Raw genomic sequence first — 20,057 nt, 5'->3', positions numbered from 1 at the left:
CATCTTATCATAGGGAATTTCCCATGAGGCTGGCACAGAGAAGGCAGTGTAGCAGGAGTGGGGACCATGGACATTTGGGCTACTTCTTCATGAAACTGACTTGTGCCTTCAGGGCCTGCTCCAGCCCAGTCTCATGTATACCACTTCTATTTGAGGATGGACTGTTGCTGTGCACTCCCAACTTTATGGCTTCATGTATAATGTATGATGGGTATCTCGGGCTGTATGAACCTTGGGGACCGTAGTTAAGTGTTTTAGTCTATTAAAGCCCAGTAGCAGACCAGTAGCTGTTTCTCAAAAGGGGTGTCTTTATCTGCAGAAAATGGCAGGCTTTTGCTTCACAATTCTAGGGGCCTATGCTGCAGTTCACCTATCAGGGCTGCCAAGGCTCTGAACAGCATCCCTGTCTGCCACTGACACCTCAAGCACCATTGGACCTGCTGGTTCCTATGGCCCAAGTGGCAGAGCAGCTCAACCAACAGCCTGGGCCTGTTGCAGAGCCTTCTCTTGTTCTGGCCCCCATTCAACAGCAGTTTTTCGGGTCACTTGTTAAATGGGCTGGAGTAACACACTCAAACGAGGACTATGTTGTCTCCAAAATCCAAAGAGGTTCACTAGGCATTGTGTTTCCTTTTTGGGTGTCGGCGGGGTCAGATGTAATCACTCATCCTTCACCTCAGAAGGGATATCTTGATATTGCCCCACACCACTGCACCCCTAGAAATCATTAGGGTAGGAAGCCCCTGAATTTTGTTTTCCACCTTCTGACACACAAGGTCTTACTGATAAGTCTAGAGTAGTTGCTACTCCTTGTTCACTAGGTCCAGTCAGCATAAGGTCCTCAATATAATGGGCCAGTGTGATATCTGATGGAAGGGAAAGGTGATCGGGGTCTTCGAGAACTAAGTTATGATATAGGGTTGGAGAGTTGATATACCCCTGTGGTAGGACACTGCTGACCTTGCCAGCTGAAAGCAACTCCTTTCGTGGGTCTTACGAACAGGGACGGAGAAAAAGGCATATGCCAGGTCAACGGCAGCATGCCCTGTACCAAGGGATGCTCAAGCAATGAAACCACATCTGGAAGAGCAGCTGCATTGGACTCACCACCTGGTTGAAACATATCATAACCCACTGTCACTCTTCAAGATTCCTCTGTCTTCTGCACAAGGCAAATAGGCGAATGGCATGGGGGCGTGGTGAGGCCACCACTCCTACATCTCTCAAGTCTTTGATGGTGGCTGTCATCTTGGCAATCCCTCAGGAATGCAGTACTGTTTTTGGTTTACTATGTTTCTGGCCAGAGACCGTTCTAATGGCTTCCACCTGGCCTTTCCAACCATAATTGTCCTCGCTCTCCAGGTCAGGGCACCAATGTGGAGATTCTGCCAGCTGCTAAGTATGTCTGTTTCAGTGCATTCTGGAACTACAGCAATAACTGCAGAATGGTTCAGGACCCACTGAATCCACTGTGAGATGGACCTGAGCTAAAACGCCATTGATCACCTGACCTCCACAAGCCCCTGCTCTGACTGGTGGTGGGCCACAGTGACATTTGGGTCTCCTGGAATTAGTGTCAGTTCAGAACCAGTGCCTCATAATTCTTTTACATTCTGATTATTTCCTTTTTCCAGTGTACAGTTAGTCTGGTACAAGGCCATAGGTCCCTTTGGGGAAGTCTGGGAGAAAGATTAACAGCACACATTTCCGGGCCCCTTTCTCAAACTGACCCACCCTCTTCATTCAGGAGGTACCGGGAAGGTAAACTGGCTCAGGTGTGGGAATTTTTTTGAGGGACAGTTGACTGGGAGGAGGGCAAGGTTGATGACAAAGGGACACAGGAAACTCTGGCAGGTGATGGGTATGTTCATGATCTTGACTGGTGATGGCTTCACAGGTGTACACATGCATCAAAGCTGATCAAGTTGTCTACTTTGTATGTGGGAAGTGTGTTGTACATCAATTCTACTTCAATTGAAAATTTTAAATGAACCTTTTACAGGAAAGATTAGGAAGTACATATAAATAATTTCTTATTGTCCCAGCTAGTTAATACCAAGTTAAGGGATAGGACTATTTCTTGTTAAATTCATAGTTAAAATGATATCAATTATTAAAAATACTAAATATGACTTGGCTTATTTTAAATGGGCTTTTTGATGGTTTGAAAATGTTTCAGAATTTCATAAAACCTTGGCTACAGTCTTGAGAATTTGGGTCCCTTTGCAAGGTCATACCTGTCACGGTGACAGGTGCAAAGGGTGGGCTTAACCTGACAGCATTTAGTGGCTCCTCTGAGTGAGTCCCCTCATCTGGATCCCATGACACAAGCAATCTTCTTTGTGATTTTTCTCTCCAGCACAGCGCTGCCTGCAGAGAGATAGTATATTGTTGGTTGTGATGGCAGGAACATTCTGAACCAACTGTTGTTCAAATTGAAATTGCTCTTAACTGCCTTTAGCTCAATCAGTTGGCGTTCCGGTTTTAGAAAGAGAAAGAGAGCCTGAGTCAGATTCTTGAAATCTTAAAACTAATCTTAAAACTAGAGCAGATTTTTCAAGAATTCGGATAGGATTTTCCCTTTAGTTAATCAATTACTCACTTTGTCATGTTAATAGTTTGTTTAAAACCTGGTGTTAACTTATGATTCCATGGTTTTCTGTGGCATTTATTTCTTGTTCCTGAAATTTATAAACAATGCGACAACTACGTTATCTTACGTTACCTTTCCCTTTCAAGATAATCCTTCTGATTTTCTTTTCCGGTGTAAAATCTTTCAGTCTGTTCTTTTTAAAATATGTATCATTGTCTTATCCCCAAATGTCCTAATTAACTGGGGCTTTTTCTCATCATTTAGTTCTTTCATTCCTTAATGATTGTGATCTTCCCTGAACTCTGCATATTTTTTATAGTTTTTACTTGAGATGTTTCAAAATAATAGATTTTCCAAGTTATCTGCTTGCCTATTGTTGTCTACAGGTAGCCTAAAATCAGAACAAGATTGTTTTTCTGGTCCATCAAATTACAAAGTAAAAGAATTTAGAATGAGAGTAAAACCTTCTCAGTGATGTAAGAATCCTTCATCAGTGTCCCTGATAGTCATCTCCTCTGTCTGAGTACCGTCGGTGAATGGGCGGCATGATGTATAGGCATTTTCAAGGAAGCCCCTTCAGCAGAACATCTTAGTTGTATAGAAGTTCTCCCCACTTAAAATAAGTGGAATCACCTTCCTCTAACCTCTGCATGTCAGTCCTGGTTCTGTCCTCTGAAAACAGAGGGAAGTTCTGTTGTTTCTCCCAGACGTTGCTTTAGGTATTTGAAAGTAGTTTTACCTAGGGTTCCCTTCCTAGTTTTCTTACCGTTTATATGAAATCATTTCCCGACTCCTATCTTGGTACCATTTTGGACCATACTAAATTGACAATATTATAGATTTGAATGATTGCTCTTTAGCTTTCTGTGAGTCTCTATTTTTTATTAAATATATTTTAATTAATTTATTTTTTGAGCGTGAGAGGAAGGGAAAGGGAGAGAGAGATGGAAATATCAATGAGAGAGAACATCAGTCAGCTGCCTCCTGCACACCCCTCACCGGGAATCAAGCCTGCAACCCAGGCATGTGCCCTGACTGAGAATTAAACCATGACCTCTTGGTGCATAGATTGAAGTTCAACCACTGAGTCACACTGGCTGGGCTCTTATTTTTATTTCTTTTCTTACAAATGTGTTTCCTACTAGCTTCTATTGCCTTGTGTAGAACTTCTGTTACGGTATATGTTACTGCTGCACGGGGAGGTGTCCACCCATCCAGTAACTGGGACTTCCTTTGATTTTTCTGCCTGCCCCTCCAAGCAGGCGCCCTGCACTTGGCTGGAGCTTTGTAAAACATGATGATTGGATATTCCTTCACCTAGGAACCAGGACACAGAGCTTCTGTTTGTGGCTCTTCCATCATCTCTGACAGGGTTGTTTGTCTCACTTTCTCTGCCTTTGAAATGTAGAAAATGTTTGCCAAGAAATGTTTATTTGGTCCCTCATTTTCTATCAATAAGGTATGCTTTCTTAATATGTTCATTGTACTATTATAAACATAACGTTATTAAATTCAGGTCTAAGTGGTATCAAAATAATATTAAACAAAAGTTCTAATTGTGCTATTTAGGTCAGGGGTTGGCAGACTACAGCCCTCGGGCCAAATCCATTCTGCTGCCCATCTTCTGAGGGTGGCCTTTGAGCTAAGAATGGATTTTAGCAGCTCCCCCTCTTGGGAGCACAAGGTGCCTTTCCGACTCCCTTTCCTCCCCCCAGGCGCCTTAGCTTTACCTTTCTCCTAAACTCCAAGAGCTCTTTTTTTGCCTCTGTAACTTTTTAAATTTTCTCTTATAGTTTAGAAAAAAAGAGAATGGATTTTATATTCTTAAATAGTTGAAAAAGTCAAAAGATGAACAGTATTTTGTGGCATGTGAAAATTATATGAAAGTGGGATTTCAGTGCCCACAGGAACATTTTATCAGAACACAGCCGTGCTCCTTCATTTGCTGTCATCTCTGGCTGCGTTCCTGCTACCGCCAAAGGGTTGAATAGTTGCCACAGAGACCGTATAGCTCTCCCAGCCTACAGTATTTATCGCCTGGCCTTGTATTAGTTATCCATTATCCATTGCCAGGAAACAAATGACCTAAAAACACTTATTATCTCAGAGTTTCTGTGGATCAGCTTCGCTAAGTCCTCTGCTTCAATGTCACTCCTAGGCTGCAAAGTGTTGGCTCAACTGGGAAAGGGGCCGCTTCCAAGCACATGGGTTGTTGGCAGGATTCGGTTCCGCAGGTTTGTTGGACTAAAGCCTCATATCTTCGCTGGCTATTGGCTGAAGACCACCTTCCATTCCTTGCCGTGTTGGCCTGTCCAACATGGTAGCTTGCTTCTTCAGAGCATGCAAGCTAGGAAGGCAATAGAGGGAGTCTACTAGGAAGATGGCATTTTTAAACTGATCATGAAAGTGGCAGCATGTCATCTTTCTTGTTGATGTTGGTTAGGAGACAGTGGTTATTGGGGACCATCTGAGAAGTCTGTCTACCATGTGCCCTTTACAAAAGGTTTAGGTGATTGATTTATTTGTCCTCCCAAGATGTGCTTTCTTTTTAGGTGATTATTTTAATACATTGATTTTGCATGTGATGATACAGTATTCTAAAACAAAATCAAGCAGTAATTTGTTGAATTTTTGCATTTTATCCATATTAATTACTCAGTAACACCTTGAATTAGCTCATCTGTATATATAAAAGCCTAAGCAGCCATTCGACCGTTCAACCGGTAGCTATGACATGCACTGACCACCAGTGGGCAGATGCTCTGACTGGTAGGTTATCTTGCTGCTGGGGTCCAGCCAATCTGGACTGGGCGCACACGTCTCCGGCCAGGTGCAGGTCACCTCTTGGGTTATTTCACAATAACCAGGCATGGCTGACATTTCACATTGATGTGATTCATCCATTTCAAGGAAACTGTGTAAGAAGGTAAACCCAAGGTCATCTTCCTAGGAGAAAAGGTTTAAGCCTGCTAGGAGACCTCTCTCTCTACCGCCCCACCCCAATTTCTGCTTCTCTTCCTGGCATGAGTGTCCTACCAGGAACAGGCTGAGGAGACCCCGGCGCCACTCATTTATCGCCACATTGAGGAGGAGTCTCTTGCGTGGCTCCTGCTCTCACTGCTCTGAGCTGGGGTGGTGGTGCCTCATCATCTGCGAGGCTCTACTGCTGCTGGTTCTGGCCATCTTATTTTCACTTGGGAAAGGCGAGGACTTGGGGCTGCCATACTGTTCTCCATGTTCCCTCAGCATGTTTTCAACGGGAATTCCTCCAGATTTCTGCTCAGTTTCTTCCCAACCTGATCCCTGCTTCGTCCAAATCTAGAACTCTAGTTCCCTGCACCTGCCACCCACCCTGGTTGTATGCATTCTGTGTGCCCTGGGTGTACACAGATCTCCTTCTGCTCCCCCTCCAGTTCTGGCATCTCGGTGGGCCATCCCTGTTTTCAGGCGCTCACTGCTCTCTCAGAGCCCCTCCTTTTGTGGCTGAAGCCACCATGGGTCCACATGACTGACCACTTCTTTCCCCAGTGACCAGCACTGAGTCGGCTTGCAGTCAATGGCAGATGACTGGGGTTGAGGAAGTAATAGTCTAGAACAGTGATGGCGAACCTTTTGAGCTCGGCGTGTCAGCATTTTGAAAAACCCTAACTTAACTCTGGTGCCGTGTCACATATAGAAATTTTTTGATATTTGCAACCATAGTAAAACAAAGACTTATATTTTTGATATTTATTTTATATATATAAATGCCATTTAACAAAAAAATCAACCAAAAAAATGAGTTCGCGTGTCACCTCTGACACGCATGTCACAGGTTCGCCATCACTGGTCTAGAATCAGAACCTCAGAGGATGTCAGTCCAGGGCTCATAGAAGAATGCCCGCAGCCATGTGTCTTTATTCTGACCCTCTTGCACAGCACATTCCTACGTGCTGAGCAGAGGCACATTCAAGGTGGGGAAATGGAAAAGGCAGTGCTTGTTTTTCCCTGAGGACAGGGCTCCCAGTTTCTCTGTCAGACATGCGGGCGCCTGATCTGAGGGGAGGATTGTCTCTGATGCTGAAAATCCTGCCGAGCAGTGAGCAATGGAAGAATGTAAAGAATTGAGATGAAAAGAGGGCGCTGCTCATCTTTTCACTTGTTCTACCGTCATCCCCTACATTCTCCAGATGGAGTGCTAGAAATTGAAGTAGCTTTGCAATGAACAGCACTGCTGGAGTTTTTAGTAAAAATTTACAGTTCCACTGTTGTTTTACAGCTTCTCAGAGGCTACCTGCTACAGTCTCCACTTATGGAAGTACTAGAGGCCCGGTGCACAAATTCATCCACCATTGGGGTCCCTCGACCTGGCCTGCGGGATCAGGCTGAAACTGGCTCTCCAACATCTCCCTCGAGGTTCTGGATTGTAAGAGGGCACAGGCCAGGCCGAGGCACCCCAGCAGTAAGCTCACGTACCAGTCGGAGCACCTGCCCCCTGGTGGTCAGTGCACGTCATAGCGATTGGTCAACTGGTTGTCTGCCCCCGGTGGTCAGTTCACGTCATAGTGACTGGTCGACTGGTCAACTGTCTGCTCCCTGGTGGTCAGTGCACCTCATAGCGGAGCGGTTGAGAGGCCTTTGCATGTCATTAGCATATTATGCTTTGATTGGTTGAATAGCTGACCGGACTCCTGGGCACATAGCATATTAGGCTTTTATTATATAGGATAGCGGTAGCTCATTTTATCAAGCATTTGCTGTGCTCCGTGCTGTGCATCCTATCTTAGCTCATTTAAACGCCGTAATACCCATTTCAGGTAGATAATGTTATTATCCCCATTTTACAGTTGATAAAATCAAGATACAAAGAGAGGAACTGCCTCAAGGTCACACAGCCAGTAAGCAGCAGAACTTGTTTAACTCTGAGAGTGAACTCAGTCTGGCTGCAAAGTCCATGTTCTTACTACACTGTACTGTCTTATAAACTTACCTGTTTTGACCCATAACTTATTCGTATTTTAATGCACAACAGGGGGCATTTTTGTAAACCCAAATAATGAATAACTGTGTATTTCCATGATTGTGTTAAGCTTCTTAAATTCTATGTTCCTTCCACTCTTTCTCATGAAATTATTGATCTGCTTTTCAGGGGGGCAAAAGTACATTTATTTGGATTGGATTGATCTCTTCTGTGCCCTTAGAATAAATTCAGATATTTCATCAAGGGGCTGGATTATCTTCATTTTTTACTTTCCATAATAAGGAGCAGACTTGACTGTGCCCTTGAGTGGCACTTGCCTTCCAGAGCTTGCCTGTCTGTTTCATGTGGTAGGAAGTGAAGCAGAAGCCCGGGTTGTTCAGATATCAAGAGCAGAGCCACATCAGGTGGTCTGACGCCCCGCCTCAGTCTTCCTCCTGCTGCACTCCCGCTGGCCCTTATGTTTGCTGGATGCAGGGAAAGGCAAGAGAGGCGGGTATGGTTCAGAGCTTCGTTTTTCCTTTCAAATCTGGATACTGAACTCACTTCCCTGAATTTATTAAGAGTTGCTTCCATTGTGAAATCTTTCATCATAGGGTTTAGTCCATAGGTAGGTGGTCTTGTCTGGCCCCAAGGTCTTGTCTTTTCATTTCTTCCCAATTAAATATTTGGGTGATGGCTTCGTGTTAGGATTGATTTATATTGAAAAAGGATCCAGTACATTTTGTTTCTGCTTACTTAAGTTTCAGAAATTTGATTTCATATTTTAAATATCCTTGTGTATATTTTTCACATTTGTTCAATTTCCAAGTGCATTGTGCTCTTCTTGTTTCTGCTAAGAATACCGTCACTATCACTTCGTCCTCTGATTGTTTTAACCACAAGTTTTATCTGCCTACAGGAGAATATTAAAAAGTGAGCCTCCGTACCCCCAAGATATGAGTGCTTTAGCTAAAGACCTAATTCAGCGTCTTCTGATGAAAGATCCTAAGAAAAGATTGGGATGTGGTCCGCGTGATGCAGATGAAATCAAAGAGCATCTCTTTTTTCAGGTGAAAGTGATTGAGCAGATCTATGCCCTGCTGTTTTCATTGTTCAACATTCTTGGTGAAATGAGTGAACATGGTCTCTTTTGAGTTGTTTTCTCCCTATTTTCATGTACATGGCACTTTTTTTTTTTTTTTAAGTGACAGGGACCCTTTAGGAACGATCAAAATTCGACTGGTAGAGACCTAAGTGGTCTCTTTCTCCCTAAATGAAGCAGGAGTTGGGGGAATCATAATAACATTTGATTCTTTACATACTAATTGATTAGAGTTTCTGAGTATTAGTTTCCATTTATGATCGCAAGATTTAGGCATATGAACTAAGGAGACATTTATTATATGTTTTGCTTCTCTCTCAGTTCATGATCCACTGTGTTGTACCTTTTAGATAGTGATTTTATCTCTTCTTTTCCCAGGAGAAAGCTCAGAGAATTCAGAAATCTCCCTATTTCTTACTTTCTTTGTACTTGAGAAAGTGCTTTTCCTGTTCTGAAGAAGCCTAATGAGACCACACCACAGGATACTAACACAGCTGCTCAACTCAGTTTGCTCAGTTTTGTCAAAAAACAAAAACAAACTGAAAATGTTAGATAACTGGGGGGGGGGGGGGGGGGGGGGAGTTGAATTGACTGAGTTGGCTGTTTCAATTATTTCAGTCTAAATGGTCAACTTGGGATACTATGACCTTGATTTGTAATACCTTGAGCTTCTGGCTTTTAAATAATTTCATCATATCAACAAGCATAACCTAAATATTTCTGGTCTAAAGGGACATCCAAGTTTTATTTTTATTCTGCAAACTGAACTTTTACATTATTAGCACCAAAACAAACAAAAATAGCTACCAATGCAAAGAAAAAACTCTGCTGTAGAGTAAGCTTTCGCATTATTTATTGTTTTTAAATATGGAAGAACAAATAGTGATTGAGAGTAAGAATTATCTCTACTTCTGCGCTCAAAAAAGCGCAGTTATTTCAGTAGAGACTGACCATAGCGGCAAATACATTTAGAATAAAATTAATTTCTCAAGTATGCACATTTCATAGATTCATGTGGCATAGAAAAGTTAACATTTGAACAAACGATTTCATATATCTTGTTCAGGAGTTTGACTCAAAAATTAATAAGATAAAATTCAAAAAAGTATTCAAACAAAATATCTCCAATCAGATTTTCCTAGAATTTTTCTCTCCACAATTCCCTGTATTTGTGAATATTACAATATATCCTTCATATTAGAGAAAATTCTTGGAATAGTAATTTTAGGTTATTTAATTGCCTTGACCTTTTAAATGATAAGGACACTTAAGGAAAAACCAGAATTCTACTTTAAAGACCTAAATGGAGTAGAGGTGAAAGGGTTATAATAGCATTCAATTTTCTATATACTAAACATTCTCCTGCTAACAACATACTTCTTTAAATTACCTCCTTACTCTAGAAGTTCCTCCTAATGTATGTACAGTAGCCAAGCACAAATCATAAAATGGAAAACATTATAGCTACAGAGGAAAGAACACTAGTAGGAAGTCAAGAGACTGTGTTCAAACCCTGACCCTTCCACTAGCTAATGTTTAAGTGAAATGGTTAGTTCTTATTCCCAGGTTCAATTCCCATCTGGGTCGAATAAAGTAGATAAATGATCTCTAAAACCATTCTAGTTGAAAAATTCAAGCAACTTCATGATTTTATCTCCATTGCCTCCACAAGAGGGCATAATAAAAACATTTTATGTTAGTTGATTGAACTTACACAATGTCACCAACCTAGAAATGCAGGTTTCACATTTTACCCTCTCTGAAATCAGTATACATCTTACAGTGGACAACATCTCACTGTTCTAATTGGTAATGCTTTTTCTTTATTTCTTTTTTAAGTATATTTTTATTGATTTCAGAGAGGAAGGGGGAGAGAGAGAGAAAGAGAGATAGGAACGTCAATGATGAGAGAGAATCACCGATCTGCTGCACTGTGCCTGCAACCTGGGCATGTGCCCTTGACTGGAATCGAACCTGGGACCCTTCAGTCTCTAGGCTGACACTCCATTCGCTGAGCCAAACCAGCCAGGGCTGCTTTTTCTTCCTTAATGGTGCATAATGTAATGTCTTACTATCAATGATGACATCTTAGACGTGAAGGCATATCTGAATAGGATATCTGTAGGCCTCAGTTTAGTAAAGCATTATCTGATGTGTTCAGTGACAAAAGGAGCATTGAAAAGAAGAGCAGAGGGTTGCATTTGAATAATATAAGGCAGAATTTATCAGACAGTGAGTGTCTGCTATGTGTGGAAAGGGGGCTTGGATTGTCCCATGGGAAGAGAAGAGGCAGTGTTTAAGAGGCATGAATACAGTGGAGTGAGAAAGAGTCATCAGTATGATAGCATCATTTAAGCTTAGAGATGTAAGTAAATACATGCCTTGTGCTGAGTTTATTTTCTGATCTGTCGAGATGACCAGTAGGAAAGCTAAGTAACACTGCCTCTAGAGAATAGGCATGTGCCTTTAGACTTCATAGCCATCCTCACCAGGCTTCGTAAAGCCCTTCATTAGAGTTTGTTTTATTTTGCTTTGTTTTGGCTTAACCTTTCCCTGGAGGCTCAGAACAAAAGTTACTTTTCTGTTGTCCCTAAGGGTAAACTAGGGTGCCCTGGTGCCCCCTAGAGGACATGATGAGACTCCATGTCAGGCTCTGCTAAGCTGCCGTCAGAAAATGTACTCATGCTTATAAATATATATATTTAATCATTAATTTGAAATATATGCCTCTTTCTATGATCAATTAAAATCCTAATCTGGCTTTGTTATTCTTAGAAAATATATTTCAACTTTGCTGATTTCTATTTTGTACTAACTTTCTTCCTCTGTTTTAGAAAATAAATTGGGATGATTTAGCTGCCAAAAAAGTGCCCGCACCATTTAAGCCAGTCATCCGAGACGAATTAGATGTGAGTAACTTTGCGGAAGAATTCACAGAAATGGATCCCACCTACTCCCCGGCAGCGCTGCCCCAGAACTCCGAGAGGCTGTTTCAGGTGAGCTCCGGGCTGCGCATGTGCGTTGGCCACGCATGCTTTGAATCTTCAAAAATTTTAAATACAGCAATTTAAACATTGTTAACTAAAGCTTATGGTTTGTTAAATAGCAAACATTGTTTATGTGCTTATTTTTGATAGAAAAACTTGATTTTTATCCCTGAAATTTTATTTCAGTTCAGGCTCTTTTATAGAAAACATAATACTACTTTATTTTATCCCTATTTATATAAAAGACTAGGGGCCCAGTGCACGACTTAGTGCACCTTGAAAGGAACTGTGGACCCTGAGGCTGCAGTAGGCATAGGGGCGGGTCTCGGCCAACCCTCCACGCCCCCGCCTGGCCCCTCCCACCATGGCCCCTGGTCCCCTGTCTCCCGACAGCCCCGCTCCTGCTGCTGCTGCTGCTCGCATGTGCTGATGGGCGCTGGCCCCACTCGCACCCGCTGACGGCATGGAATAATTGGGGCCAGCGCCAGCAGCTGGTGTGAGCAGCGGCTACTGCCCCAATCATCCCTCAGGAGCAGGGGGAGGTGAAGAAACCCTCAGTGGCAATCAGGGCCCACGGCAGGTGCTCACACCCGCTGATGGCGCTGAGTGATCGGGACTGGTGCTGGGCACCAGCAGCGGGTACAAGCAGGGCTGGTGCCGGCAGCAGGTGTGAGCGCTGGGCGGTGAGTGGGAGCAGAATTTTCAGTAACCACCAGAGGCTCGCCCTGATGACAGCAACTGGCGTCCCACTTTGGTCTCGCGCCCCCACTCACCTGCTCCACCATCCTGCTGCAGCCAACGCCTGCCATGTTCTGCACACACCCCCTGGTGGTGAGCGCACATCACAGCGACCAGTTGTTTGGTTGTTCTGCCATTCAGTCTATTTGCATATTAGCCTTTTATTATATAGGATTCTTTAGTTCATAAATAATGTTATCTGATTCTTTGTCTTCAGTGAATAATCTTAACTGCTCAAAAAATGTTTAGAAAGGATTTTATATTGAGAAAAGAATCTTTCTCAGACTTAAGATGAAATATTCTATTAAGTGGCATCATAGCTTCCCTCCTTTGACTTCCACAAATAAGTATGGCTGCACCTGGCCATCCGACCATGTCTCTGAACATTCGTGACACTAATGTCTGGGCACATAGTAGGTGTTTAGAAAATGTTCATTGAACTAGTGAATCTTCTAGCCTGAACAGATTAATCATCCATCATTATGTCACTTTTGGTTCAGGACATCATTCTGCCACTTGATTTTATTCCTTTTCTAAAACTTAATTTTAAATTTAATAAGTCTAAGGAAATAGAATGAGTCAAAAAATTGCTGACTTAGAAACCAACTAGAATGTAACTTGTTTTTTTTTCTAGTTTGGAAAAGAGTGGCACTTGGACCACTTTGCTTAATACCTTAACTCAACTTTTTTTGAGAAGTTAGTTGTGTTTATAAATAAACTTTTATCAGCAATGCAAAAGAATTACACCTATGAGTCAGATTTTTGGTGTGAAATAGAGAAGCGGCTTTTTTTTTTTTTTTTTTTTTTTGAGGAGAGGTATTTTTCTGCCTTTAATTTTGAATAGGTTTAGTTCTACCAGAAGATGGCATTATCTCCTTCTGGAAAGCATTTTTCTATTAATTTGAAATAATCTTGCATTTTAGATTACAAATACAATAAAATTAGAATCATCTTACTAAATATTTGAGTGTTTTTTATTATTTTTTCTTGACTTAAAAAATTATTACAGTCTAGTCTATGCTTAACTGGAAAATTGCAAATCTGTATTCTCACCTTTGCTTTTGTGTTTTAGGGCTATTCCTTTGTTGCTCCTTCTATTCTCTTCAAGCCCAACGCAGCTGTTGTAGATCCTCTTCAGTGTCACACAGGAGTGGAACGTCCTGGGGCGACAAATGTTGCCAGGAGTGCAATGATCAAGGTATATAGATGTGGTTAATTAAATGACATATTTATGGTTTAGATACTAATACTGATTAACATTCTCAAGTCCAGTAAACTTAATAGACTTACCATTCGACCAAGATGAAGTTTTAAGAAATGAATAAATGGAATAGCATTATTTGCCCTAGAGAATTATTAACATCAGTGTGAAAGAGCTCCTTTTTACAATGATCGAAAATTATGTGACTTAAATCAATGATATAGATGAACATAGAAATGAGCTAAAGTAAGATGAATTTTAGAAGATGATCCATGCATGTATTCCATTTATATTTATTAACATTAATAATGTCCTATTACTTTGCAGTTTTATTTAACCCATGTGTGTTACTGATATTTTCCTAAGTTAAATGATGTTGGTCTCCTATCAGGACTCTCCATTCTATCAGCACTATGACCTAGATCTGAAAGACAAGCCACTGGGAGAAGGAAGTTTTTCAATTTGTCGAAAGTGCATACACAAAAAAAGTAACCAAGCATTTGCAGTCAAAATAATCAGCAAAAGGTATGACCATTTCTGGCATTTTCTCTTATGGATTCACTAGGGGCCTGGTGCATGAAATTCGTGCACTGGAGGGGGGGGGGCGGTGTCCTTCAGCCCAGACCGCACCCTCTCCAATCTGGGACCCCTTGGGGGATGTCTGACTGCCAACTAAACCAGCAGTCGGACATCCCTCTCACAATCCAGGACTGCTGGCACCCAACCACTCACCTGCCTGCCTGCCTGATTGCCCCTAACTGCTTCTGCCTGCCAACCTGATCACCCTCTAACCACTACCCTGCCAGCCTGGTCACCCCCAACTGCCCTCCCTTGCAGGCCTGGTCGCCCCCAACTGCCCTCCTCTGCAGGCCTGATCACCTCCAACTGCCCTCCCTACAGGCCTGGTCGCCCCTAAGTGCCCTCCCCTACAGGCCTTGTCACCCCTAAGTGCCCTCCCCTGCTGGCCTGATCGCCCTCCCCTGCCGGCCATCTTGTGGTGGCCATCTTGTGACCACATGGGGATGGCCATCTTTGTGTGAGGGCATGACGGTCAATTTGCATATTACCCCTTTGTTATATAGTATCCTAGTCTGTGGATTCTATAAATTAAGACTTTTATTTAAAAGGAAATCAACAGTGTATTCAAAGGCTTGTTACCCACAGGTTTGGCCATTTGGCTTCTCAATTGATCCATTATACTTCTTACTCTAACATTTTCAGATAAAGGAATCCATTTCAGACATAAATCATAGTATGATAGGCTTTTGATTTTCCTGTGAGAAAACTCCCATGGCAGTGATATTTAATCAAACTGGCTTAGTGAGTTCAGCAGCTGTTGTCATTCCTATTCGTTGTTTATTTGAAATACTTTCTTAAAAATAATTATTTAGCAACCTACTGGTAGCATTGAGAGCCAGCAGGTTGTTTTGGTAACTGGTTATTTCCTCCATAATCATATATTCTTATTACCAAATTGTCGGGCAAGAAGGGCATCCATTTCTTCGTGTGATTAGCTCTTTTCTGACTCAGAAACAGTCTTTTCTCAGAATAATGCATTGCTTGTTCTGGTGGGTAGTATGACTCATTACTTTCATGGAAACTTCATTCTCATACTTTGACACTTATATTCTAAATACACTGTAAATAAAAACAAAATGAGGTTTGGAGCAGCACTGACATAAAACTTGGCGCAGAGGTTTGTAGAGACTAACTGTTTCATCTCGTAGGATGGAAGCCAATACTCAGAAAGAAATAACAGCACTGAAGCTCTGTGAAGGACACCCCAATATCGTGAAATTGCACGAAGTTTTTCATGATCAGGTAGTCCACAGTCCTCTTCTGTGCATACTAATTCACATTCGAGTTTTTACTTTTTTACCAGCTTTGTTGGTGCTCCTGGGTCAGAGTTAAAAATATGGGACATCACCAGCCACTACAGGGGGCAGAGAAACCAACCCCTCCACACACACACTCTTCCCCACCCCTAAGTCAGTGCGACCTTTCGCTTCTGCGTTTCTCCTTCAGCGGCAGCGGTAGATGACATGGCAGCAGGACAGAGGCCACTGCCGCCGGCCGCACTGTGCTAACACCATTCAGCTGCTCCCACCGGGGCTCAGTCCCTCAGACCTCTCAGGACTCAGGAATATTAAGCCTTCGACTTTCTTTTTACTTCTAAAATAGAACGTAGAGAACCTTAAGCCTAATTGGAGCAAGCTAGAGCACAAACAGGAAGCAGAAAGGCAAAGAAACTTCCCTTTCATCTTCCCATTCCAGGCTATGTCTTCCAGGGCAGAAATTCCTCTGGGTCTGGGTGGGACACAGCCCTGCTCAAGACAAAATGCTGTGCACAAGAGCTAAATCCAGCTAAAACTCCCTTTTAAATTTAATAAATCTAAGGAAATAGACTTTGCTTTTACCAAAGAAGAAACTGGGATTCAGAAAGGTCATGAGACTTGTCCAAGGTCACATAGCAAGTCAGTGAAAACCTCGTTGGGAAAGCCTGGTCTCTGGCTCTGGGCCCTCCCTTTGTACTGTGGTAACATCCCTGTCCCAGGACAGCTGTGGCCCACTTCTCTCCACATTGAAATTTCCCCAAGTGCTGCACCCGACAGTGATACATGCCGGTGAAACCAGGCAGCATCAGCATCATAACTGTGAAAACTGTGACTGTGTGCTATCATACCTCATGTGGTCCAGGCACTGTACCAGACACTACATGGAGTGTCTTATTCAGTCCCTGCAGTAACTCAATGAGGTAAGAACACGGAAACCCACAGAAGCTAAGGAACAGGGCAGGGTCTCACAGTTTGTAAGTGCTGGGATCTGAACCCAGCCGGCTCAACTTCAGAGCAAGCTTCTAATTACTTTGCTCTACTGCCAAAGGGGAGGCAGAAAGACGGGCTGGTTCTCACATCAGGTGGGTAAGCAAAAATCATCTCATTGTTTCCTTGCCTTTTGTTCTCATAGCCGGAAAAGGAATATCTTTGTAGCAAGAACTCAGTAGGGAATGCCCTTCCTGCTCCTCTCCTTGCTTCACCTCTTGGGCTCGTCACCTACAGTGGAGGTGGTGCAATCCCTGTCCCCGGGGGGGGGGGGGGGGGGCGCGGGGGGGCGGGGGGGGAGCTTAGGAAGAGCCTGGACAATCTGCTGAAGGCGATGATTCACACATCAATCGTGGGATTGGTCGAGGGCCTTCCACACCCACCCCTGTGGTTTTGCAGCTGTCCCCCAGCCACCTCCCAGCCAAGACGTTCAATCTCTGACCTTCCGGCTGATGTCAGATCTCAGGAATTGCATCCCGAATTTTTTAAGGTTCAAGTTATATTTATTAGGTGCTATTTTTAGATTCAAGAGTTACTAGACCATAAATTATTTCATGGTATAATCCTGTAGGTACTAGTATAAACATATTATCATTCCAATATGCAGTTGACATCTTGGGTTGTTTTACCCATGATGGTGACAGGTGGCTAGATTGTCCCCAGTCCACGCAGTCTTGTTTTCTGCGACTGGGTGAAATTGATTGCAGGCGGGACTACACCCTTGACTGTGCTAGAGTATAATTCATTTTATGGACTAGGATTCGTGCTTTACGACTGTTAGTTTCCTATTGCTGCTGTGACAAAGTACCACAAACCTAAACAGTACAAACACATCACCAGATAGGGCTGGTTCCCTCTGGAGGCCCTAAGGGACAGTCCATTTAGTGGCCTTTTTCACCTTCTAGAGAGTGCCCACTTCCTCGACTTGTAACCCTCCACGCATCACATCCACCTGTTGCTTCCATAGCCCCATCTCATACTGTGGACTCTGATGGATGCCTGAGGTAGTCTCCCCATCTCCAGATCCTCCTTCACAACTTCAGGGTCCCTTTACCGCACAAGGTAACAGCCACAGGTTCTGCAGAGTAGACTAGAGGCGTCTTGGCAGGGCTGTTAGTCAAGCTGTCACATAAACATTTCTCATTGTCGACATTTTATTTGTAAGGATCCTAAAGGTAGTTCATAGAGGTAAAGTAATATTCCCAGTGTTGTAAGAAAATTGGCATTCAGATCCAGTTTTGACTCCAATCCCTATCTTTTAAGCCACTATAGAGTAGGTAGGTATTGCCCTCCATTTTTTAAAATAATTTTTTAAAATATGTTTTTATTGATTTCAGAGAGAGAGAGAGGGAGAGATAGATGCATCAAAGATGAGAGAGAATAAGCTATCAGCGGCCTCCTGCATGCCCCCTAGTAGGGATCAAGCCCGCAACCCAGGCATGTGCCCTGAGCAGAATTGAACAGTGACCTCCTGGTTCATGGGTCAACGCTCAACCGCTGAGCCACACCTGCCAGGCCGCCCTCCATTTTTTTTAAAAGCTCACAAGCATATACTTCAACTTTGACCTTATTTGTCTGATATAGAAACTCAAATTGGCTTGATCGCTAGTAACCTGAGAACAATTCTCTTACTAAAAGGGTTGTCCACTGTTTTTTAAAAAAATATATTTTTATTGATTTCTGAGAGGAAGGGAGAGTGAGAGAGAGATAGAAACATCAGTGATGAGAGAGAATGTTGATCGGCTGCCTCCTGCACTCCCCCTACTGGGGATTGAGCCTGCAACCCGGGCATGTGCCCTTGTCCAGAATCAAACCCAGGACCCTTCAGTCCGCAGGCTGACACTCCATCCACTGAGCCAAACTGGCTAGGGCAGGTTGTCCACTCTTTACATTTTACCCAATATGTGCAGGATGATGTATTTATAATTGTCTTTTTTATGAAGGAAGTTTTCTGGATTTTGCTAATTCAAAGGAAAACATAAATATTTTGGTTTTTGAGTGACGTTGGTGCTAGGAGTTTTAATTTAATATATTTTTAAAACCATATGTGTTAATTTGAGGGCTAATATAATTCCTTTGCTTTTTTTTTTTTTAAATATATTTTATTGATTTTTTACAGAGAGGAAGGGAGAGAGATAGAGAGTTAGAAACATTGATGAGAGAGAAACATCGATCAGCTGCCTCCTGCACATCTCCTACTGGGGATGTGCCCGCAACCAAGATACATGCCCTTGACCGGAATCGAACCTGGGACCTTTCAGTCCGCAGGCCGATGCTCTGTCCACGGAGCCAAACCGGTTTCGGCTCCTTTGCTTTTTGATAGCTATGTTATTTTCTGTATGGAAAGCCTAGTAAGTATATAACTGATTAAACTAATTAAGATAATGCCATTTGGATCAAAAGCAGTTATTTAAAAAACAACAACCTACAGTAAGTTATGGGTGTTGGCCATCGGTATTGCCAGGAACTCTAAAGCTTATCTGTTAAGCCCTAACAGGTTTAAAGTGGCATCATCAAACAACGCCTTTTATCAGGAATCTTGTATAGTATTTAAAGCAGCCAATTTTACATTATCAGTGCTAGATCACACTTTAACAAGAAAGATATGTAAACTTGATAGAGAGGGTTAGAATGAAATTCAAATGAAAGAATTCATCAAGAGAAGAATATATTAAGACTGCACTGCAGTACTTGAAATTTTCCATTACCAAAATAGAATTCTAAAAAAGCCACAGTACCCTTCTAAAACACATGATTGCTGTTGATGACTGCAACAAAGGATTATTTAAATTTACTGGTGATAGTTTATAGTCAATAAATGTTTCATATGTTAATAAATTTTTCTTCATTAAGGCCCTCCACATTCTTCTTTGTTTTCTAGCTTCACACTTTTCTAGTTATGGAACTTCTGAACGGGGGAGAGCTGTTTGAACGCATTAAGAAAAAGAAGCACTTCAGTGAGACCGAAGCCAGCTACATCATGCGGAAGCTGGTTTCAGCTGTGAGCCACATGCATGACGTCGGAGTGGTGCACAGAGACCTGAAGCCTGAGGTATAGAAGAACGCGTTCTCCACATTGCTCCATCCAGCCTCATTATTAACTGTCCCCCAGATGTGTGGGCTTTTTTACTCTCAGGGCTTTCTGCTAAATACATACCTGGAAATACCATGTTTCTTGGATTTTTTTATTTTCTATTTCAGCCTAAAATAAATTCGTCTTTTTTTTTTTTTTTTTGCCCGCTGATCATCTTGAGGTTATATTTGTAAGTGTGAGAGCCTTTTATGGGAGAAATACTTTATGCAACAGTTGTGGACTAAAAATAGCAATGGAAATTTTTGTAGCAGAAAATAATATCCCCTCTATATCTATACCATTTTAGAGGGTTTTTTTAAACAATTTTTATACATATTTTAAAATTGATTTTTAGAGATAGGAAGGAAGAAGGATAGAGAGATAGAAATATCCATGCAAGAGAAACATTGGTACACACCCCCTAGTGGGGATCAACCACGCAACCCCGGCATGTGCCTTGATCGGGTATTGAACCAATGATCTCTTGATTCATGGGTAGACGCTCAACCACTGAGCCACACTGGCCGGGCTAGAGGGGGGTTTTTAGTGGTATATTTTGAAAGCTTAGTTTTCACATTTGTAATCAAATCAATTAGCTCGTG

General features: G+C 42.4%; 1 protein-coding gene across 7 annotated transcripts in view; it reads left to right on the top strand.

The window, feature by feature from the left end:
• Positions 1-20,057, top strand: part of RPS6KA5 (ribosomal protein S6 kinase A5) — a 127,733-nt gene that overhangs the window by 91,876 nt on the left and 15,800 nt on the right. For all 7 annotated transcript variants that reach the window (XM_036315494.1, XM_036315502.1, XM_036315511.1 and 4 more), the window contains 6 exons: positions 8,452-8,602; positions 11,469-11,630; positions 13,432-13,557; positions 13,952-14,085; positions 15,288-15,381; positions 19,264-19,434. In XM_036315494.1, the coding sequence (XP_036171387.1) occupies positions 8,452-8,602; positions 11,469-11,630; positions 13,432-13,557; positions 13,952-14,085; positions 15,288-15,381; positions 19,264-19,434 (838 nt within the window). The remainder of the gene's footprint in view (positions 1-8,451; positions 8,603-11,468; positions 11,631-13,431; positions 13,558-13,951; positions 14,086-15,287; positions 15,382-19,263; positions 19,435-20,057) is intronic.

This window comes from Myotis myotis, unplaced genomic scaffold, assembly GCF_014108235.1.
Source record: "Myotis myotis isolate mMyoMyo1 unplaced genomic scaffold, mMyoMyo1.p scaffold_m19_p_1, whole genome shotgun sequence".
NCBI lineage: Eukaryota > Metazoa > Chordata > Mammalia > Chiroptera > Vespertilionidae > Myotis > Myotis myotis.
The sequence above is the reverse complement of the archived record's forward strand: the minus strand, read 5'-3'. Positions and strand labels throughout refer to the sequence as shown.